The 7,373-nt window shown below is 36.2% G+C and overlaps 1 protein-coding gene across 1 annotated transcript in view; it reads left to right on the top strand.

Moving 5' to 3' along the window:
• The first annotated feature begins 618 nt into the window (after positions 1 to 618).
• The window catches only part of LOC124612869, a 246,582-nt gene continuing 239,827 nt past the window's right edge, over positions 619 to 7,373 (top strand). Inside the window, exons 1-2 of the mRNA XM_047141308.1 lie at positions 619 to 742; positions 1,297 to 1,404. Of these exons, the coding sequence (XP_046997264.1) occupies positions 740 to 742; positions 1,297 to 1,404 (111 nt within the window). The 5' untranslated portion in view covers positions 619 to 739. The remainder of the gene's footprint in view (positions 743 to 1,296; positions 1,405 to 7,373) is intronic.

The raw sequence follows: 7,373 nt of genomic DNA, 5'->3' as shown, positions 1-7,373 counted from the left end.
AGGTGAGCAATAAATTAGTCATTTTTTTTGCCATATAGTTTTCAGTGGGTGTGTTGGACTTCTGGATATAGTATGATCGAATTTGAGCATTGGCGGTAGCAACCGATTTCTTTTGGGTTTTCACGCATTATAGAAACGAGCCTATTAAATAGCAGCTTGGCTTGTGGTTTTTAGAATGTTGTGCGTAGTGTCTTCGATAAGCCCATTCGGCCAGTTATTAAACTAAGTAAACTGTGGGATTTGGTATTGTTGGATTCATACAATGGCGATGTTCTAGTACTGTACGTCGTAAACTTAGTCATTGTTGAATATACGGAAACAGAGCAATGATTTTTACATGCGTAATTCATATCTAAATAGTCATTGTTTCTTACGGAGATACTCCCTGTAAGTAGGGGAACCCACCTACTTTCAAACCTGACCTAAGCGATATTATTTTGAGTACGTACCACTCCGCGCAAGAGAGAATACTATTGAAAAATTTATTTGCCGCGGGTTTTTGTAGTTGTTCGCAAACATTGCTTCAAAATATTTTGTGATTATTTTGAAAACAGTAAATGCTGGAGTAGAATGACGTGGGCGGTCACATATTTGGTTAACAGTATCTTTGTAGGGAACAGTCTGTCATCTGGGTGAAAAAGTAATACGGATGTCATCGATACAGTTGTTTGAAAAAGGAAACATGCGGGATTAGATGCCAGTGGATGAAAATTGCAGTATAAGATGTGAAATACAATGAATGGTACGGTTAGTACAGGTGAACTGATTTTGGGTTTCACGTGTAATAGATACGTGTGATAGTGTTTGTTCTTGATTTTTAATCAGATTTATATTTTGACACATGCAGAGTGTTGCAGGAAGATTACTGTCAAACGATTTTTGGAGTATCAAAATTGAAGTGTCAACGCACTTGTTTTCTAGCCGACCATGTGATTTTAGTAGGTTAGATCATGTGCAGAAGTAAATACAATTTCATGAGCTTGTGTGTGTAAACCTTAATAAAATTGATCAGTTTTGCATGAAAAATTTCTCTTTTCTTATGGATATTATTTATTCGTTTCCTACTTGCTGTGAGTGGTATGAATTAGTTGATTAAACTGGAGTGATGGTTTTGTGTATGCTTACTAATTTAGTTTACTTTTGTAGTTTAGGAACAGTTCATTCTCTTCCAATACGTTTTTTAAGGATATGCAGATAAATGATTAATTGTGCTTCTGAAAACTTTATTTTTCAGTCTGGTTTGGTGTGAAGATTAATATGGCACAAGTGAGTTAAGATGTTTGCTTCATTTTTCAGTGTGAAGAGAATGGGAAAGATATGCGAGGCAAAATTATGGATGAAAATATTGTGTCAGGAGGTTATCCGCTGTGGTCGTTCAGTGGCACACTTTCCGATTTCACTCAGGTGTGTGAGCTATTGCTTGGTAATAGCAGTAGCAATCTTAATTTTGCAGCTTGTACCAACTATAGAACCTGTCAGCATGATTTATTTTTTAATTGAAGAGCTTATTACTGATGAAAGTAATATGTAGATGTAATTATATAAACAGTATTTGTTTTGCGCACACTTAGGCATATTGTGTTGATCAAATGATATCTTCCATTCTCTACAGTGTGTGGGAACCTGAAATTTTTTATCATCAAAAACGTTTTCTGGATATACTATTTACTCATTATTAAAAATGGACACTTCAAATCCCGATTCAAGTAATAGATATATATAGAGGGAAGTAAATTGTGAACTATCTAATTTAGACATGGGTGTTTATAAATATTTTGTAACACATTTGAAATTTTGACATGGGGAAATTACTGTGTGTTGCTGGAATGTCTACCTTTTCGCTTTTCTTATTTCTTTCTCTTGCCTGGAGTGGCTGTCACTTTCATTTTTTTTTATTTCACACTTATCTATGTAATGTGGTAAACCGTTCAAAAAATTGATACCATTTTGTGGAGGGGTATGTCGACATATGGACTAGTAATGTCATTGTTAATCTCACCACAGTCACCACCACCACCACCACTACTACTTCTACTTCTGCTGCTTTTTCTTTTTTTTTTCCAATGCTCGAGCCTTACATCCCTTACAGTCCTTTTTGTGTAGCCCTCCATGACTTCTCCTGTCAATCTGGTTCTGACGTCTTGCCACTTTGATTCCGTGGATTTCAATCTAAAATTTTTTTAGTGACTTGCATTGCACCCGACCGTGCGCTATTGTACTTTTTTGCTGTGGTGATTTATGCACTTAATTTTGTTTATTTTTTTCTTAGTTCAGTGATCTATCTTTTTATAAGCTCATGAGGATGTAGTGGTCAGTCGGTTTATTTTGTTTTTCATTTTATATGACAATGTGTGATCTTTCTAAGCAAATTGGTACACAAGTAATAATTTTACAAAAGAGACAATTGTTATACTAGATTACATTTAAATTATGCACTATATGTACTGACAGGTTACTCCATACAGTGGACCTAGCAAGTAAAAATTGAAGAGGAAACAATGAACAGAACTACTTATATTACATGAGTATCTGCAGTATTGTTCCGTTGTACATCACATTAAGGAGTACATAAATTTTATATTTCTAAGAGTGTTTTTCATTGTGACTAAGAAACTCTTCCAAACTGTAAAATGTCCTTGCCAGAAGAAAAGTGTAAGTGGTTCCATATACATTGACTTGTTATCAAATTTTCATTTAATATCCAGAGGGAGAGAGTTATAAACTTTACTGCCAGTGTACTGCACACCCTTCCCCAGCATTCACAGATTTTGACAATCACTGTGGAACTTCTCGTGGTCAGGGTTCACAGTAGCATTTTTTAAATGACATCATATTTGAAATTGACTGTATAAATTATTTCAAAATTACGATTTTGGCCTTGGGTAATTTTCAAGTGGTACTGCAAAAGATTTTGCTTCAGTGCATGTCAGACTTTAAAATTCTCAGACATATATACATTCAGAAGATTTTAAAGTCTGACATGTGCTGAAGCAAAATCTTTTGCAATACCACTTGGAAATGGCCCAGAGACTGAAATTGTAATTGTGAAATAAATAATTTATATAGACAAAGTTGAACATACATCCTTAAAAGATCACTGTGGAAGTCAGGCTTCTTCCTTGTGTTGTATTCATAAGATTCATTATTTCCTTAAATAAGTATTGGGAAGTAGTAGTAAGAATTTTTTTGTTGCCAGAAAGGTATCTACAATCTACACATCTCATTATTCGTAACATCTTTTTGGGCAAAGAGTATTTTCTTTGCTAGTGATAGGTTTCCCCAAAAAGATAATTCCATATGTTATTAGGAAATGTAAGTATCCGTAGTATGCTGCTTTCATAGTGTTTTAAATTCCCGCTCTCGGAGATTATACGTCGGCAAAAATTGATGCTGAGTCTCTTGTGAAGGTTTATTGTAGGAAGATACCAGTTAATTTTGCAGTCAGTGATAATACCCAGCAATATCTTCATTTCAACTCTTTTTTATTGACTCTGTGATACACTTATCAGTTAGCTCTTCCTCAATTTTTGCAGTTACAACTATGAATTCAGTTCTGTAAAGTGGTGTGAGACCTGTAATACCATCTTGATATGTAAATAGACCTTCATAAATTGTTAAGTTAATGTCGCGGTTTCTGAACAGGAGGAGGGATTACTTATAAGTTGTGTTGTAGTTATGTACTGATAACACTACTGTAACTACCTGCATTAATTATGGAGGGTGGAAGGGTCAGATGTCCGTTTGCCATGAGTTTTAGGCGTGATGATTACTCCACTGGTTTAGTATCAGTCTCACTACTTACTACACTGTTTACATGTTGCTTCAATAGTGCTGGAAGAAATTGAAAAATTGGCTGCTTAATCTCTTATCACAGAGAATGAAACCTATTTATTCTTGTATTTCATCTCCAGTCACCACTTTTTATTTTCATAGTAATACACTGTCTCTGTTTTTGTAGAATGTAGATAGATATAGTGTTAGATTAGAATTAGTAGTAATTAGTGTTTATTGGAGCCACAGACAATATACATTGGTATTGTATGGAGCAGATCAAATTCGTATAACAAGGACAAAAGTATTCAAAATCGTGTAATAACTTGCAGTTTGTAAATTATCAATTATACTGTATATCTTATGTTGCCAATTACTATCCCATATCCCTTGTTTTACTTGACCAATATGCTATGCAATACATTTTTTGGAAATGCTTTGAAGGTATTATTAAGACATATAATATTGTTGATGTGTACATCACATATTGTATAGTTTTGAAGCACATTTATTTTAGGTTCTTTTATTTTGCATTCTACCAAAAGCGACATTTTAATAAAGAGAAACAAAAGTAACATTTCCTATCAGTACCCTCTGCTTAAAGTAATTATAATAGTGTAGAACACACACATCCTCCACATCTGATAGTGCAGGAGTGGTTAAAAAAAATAGTAGTGGAGAGAACAGTGTGCACACCTCACTACAGCCACATTTTTTACATTAAAAGTCACTCTTAGCATTCAAGCAGTTAAATATCAGAAGCCGCACTAATTACATTTTCAAATGATGATATGGGTATGCCAGTGCCAGTGTTAAGCCTGCCTTTCGCCAGCCACATTGCAAAATAGGCGTATACTTCAGTGCAGAATATCGATTGTAAATCGCAGAGTGAAGTTTAACGATGAAATCGTTTATCTTTACTTGTGGTTTGGCACATTGTAGTCTTACAAAATCGGAAATCTTTCTGATAACGGAGGTCATATTGCCGAAAGAAGTAAACATCAAGGGGTTGGCATTATTTAATAGTTAATATCTTTAACATTACATCTTTGATTGGAAAACATGCGTCTAGAAGAGTATGTTTGTACGACTTGATCAGGTATCGCGCATTAATAAGATCTTTTCACTAGTTATGTGTTAGCCAAGAACTGAAGGTAGAAAACATTTTGTGTGTTCTTTGACAATATTATAGCGGAAATGCTAAGTCGCAGATAGGTACAACAAAAAGACTGTCACAAAATAAGGCTTTTGGCCAACAAGGCCTTTGTCAAAAATAGCACCAGTGCATTCCATCCTGAATTTTCCATTGTTTGATTATGTGTTCTTTAGTCTTTTTTCCAATTTTGCTTGACTCCACATTAATGTTTTGTGAACAAGTTGTTTCAAGTTTTTTTTAATTATTTGAGCTGATAGCGCAATGTATCTCTTGAAAACAGATGGACAACTTGTTTGCTAGTCTGCATGTCTTTGATGAAGCAACATGAGTTGTACAGCCGTAGATAGAGCTATGCACAAACTGCATCACACTAGCTGTTGCTTTCGCACTATATTAATTTACACTTTAATATAGTTTGTGTGGAAGTGTGTGTCCTTATATAACTACTGGACATAAAAATGGAGGCAGACAGATGGACACTAACTGAGAAAAGCTGCCTATACTGTCGCAAGCCAGCACCCAGCTTTATGCTACTACCAGTAATGATGTAACTTCCTGAAACCATCTGAAGATGAACCTGAAAAGGTTCGAAAACCGGTTCATGGAATAAAACATAATTATTCAAAAAGTGACTGGTTGCAGTTCTGTATAACTAATTTACATTTTTACTTTTAATCTCACTTACAGTGCCTCATTGCCGTATGTATCAGCTGAAACGTAGATTGAAATTTATATAAATTAAAACCATTATAAAATAAAATAAATTACTCACTAGTGCATTTAAAATGCTGCAAAATCCTCACAGTCATCATCTAAGGAAAGCAGCTCCTCAAGTACAGCCTCACTTTCATTGTTTAGAAGCTCGTCATATGGCTCCCATTCTGCACCTTAAGAATCGATTTCTGCTTCATCATCAGTATCCCATAACAAATTGTCCTCCTGCCATCCATAGCATTGGAAATCCCACACTTTTTGAAGGATTTAATCACAATAAGATTTTCACCCTACAGCAGAGTGTGTGCTGATTTGAAACTTCCTGGCAGATAAAAACTGTGTGCCGGACAGAGACTTGAACTCGGGGCCTTTGACTTTTGCGGGCAAGTGCTCACGACCAGTCCTCACAGCTTTACTTCTGCCAGTACCTCATCTCCTACCTTCCAAACTTCACAGAAGGTCTCCTGCGAAACTTGCAGAACCAGCACTCCTGGAAGAAAGGATATTGTGGAGACATGGCTTAGCCACAGCCTGGGGGATGTTTCCAGAATGAGATTTTCACCCTGCAGCGGAGAGAGATTTTTACCCTGCAACGGTCCGGCACACAATTTTAATCTGCGAGGAAGTTTCAAATCGGCGCACACTCCATCTCATTCTGGGAACATCCCCCAGGCTGTGGCTAAGCCATGTCTCTGCAATATCCTTTCTTCCAGGCGTTCTAGTTCTGCAAGTTTCGCAGGAGAGCTTCTGTGAAGTTTGGAAGGTAGGAGATGAGGTACTGGCAGAAGTAAAGCTGTGAGGACTGGACCTGAATCGTGCTTTGGTAGCTCAGATGGTAGAGCACTTGCCCGCAAAAGCAGAGGCCCCGAGTTTGAGTCTCGGCCCGGCACACAGTTTTAATCTGTCAGAATGTTTCGATTTAATCAATGTTTCCACTTGAACTTTTTCCCATGAGTTGATCATGAAATCACACAAAACATTAAGTGATGCAGTCCATATAGTGCCATCTTTTGTTTATGACTTTTGGCCACTCATCATCCAATTGTTCTATTGTTCACGCATGTGGTCTTTGAATGGTTTATTCAGAGAAACGTCTAAAGGTTGTAGCATTGAAGTCAAATCACCCGGTATATCAGCGGTCTTTGTATTGCTTCATGCTGTGTGATTGTTGGTATTCTCAGTTTTGTGACTGCGAAACATATCCACACCGACAAACTTGGTTGATTTTGTAGAGTGCCTGGTGGTCTCTGCCATATATTTTCCATCCACAATTTTACACGCTTCTTGTCCATCCAACCCTTTTCGTGAAAATGTACAAAAATGCCACATGGAGATTTTATTTTAGGAATGGTTTTCCACTTGAAAGTGGCCATAGGTTTTAATTTTGTTCAGTCTGTCTTGCATGTTCATACTATTGTAAAGCTGGTTTTTTCATGGCCTGTACTTCTGAGTTGAACAGTATTTACACTTCTTGTTTCCACAATTCTATTGTTTATCATATTGAAGTTCATGGGTGTTTCATTCATATTTCCAATAAGAGATAGTCGAAAGTTGTATTTTTGCCTTATATAAATAACAGACTTATGAAAACTTGTAACTTTATGGTCAAGATCTTTCAGTAATTTCTGCTCTATTATCAGATTTTTTTTCTGTTTATGAAACAATTGCACCAACCTACTTTTGCATTAAATTCTTTGCTGCCCTCTGGATTGGCCCATGCCCATTTCAGTGC

This window comes from Schistocerca americana, chromosome 1, assembly GCF_021461395.2.
Source record: "Schistocerca americana isolate TAMUIC-IGC-003095 chromosome 1, iqSchAmer2.1, whole genome shotgun sequence".
NCBI lineage: Eukaryota > Metazoa > Arthropoda > Insecta > Orthoptera > Acrididae > Schistocerca > Schistocerca americana.
The sequence above is the reverse complement of the archived record's forward strand: the minus strand, read 5'-3'. Positions and strand labels throughout refer to the sequence as shown.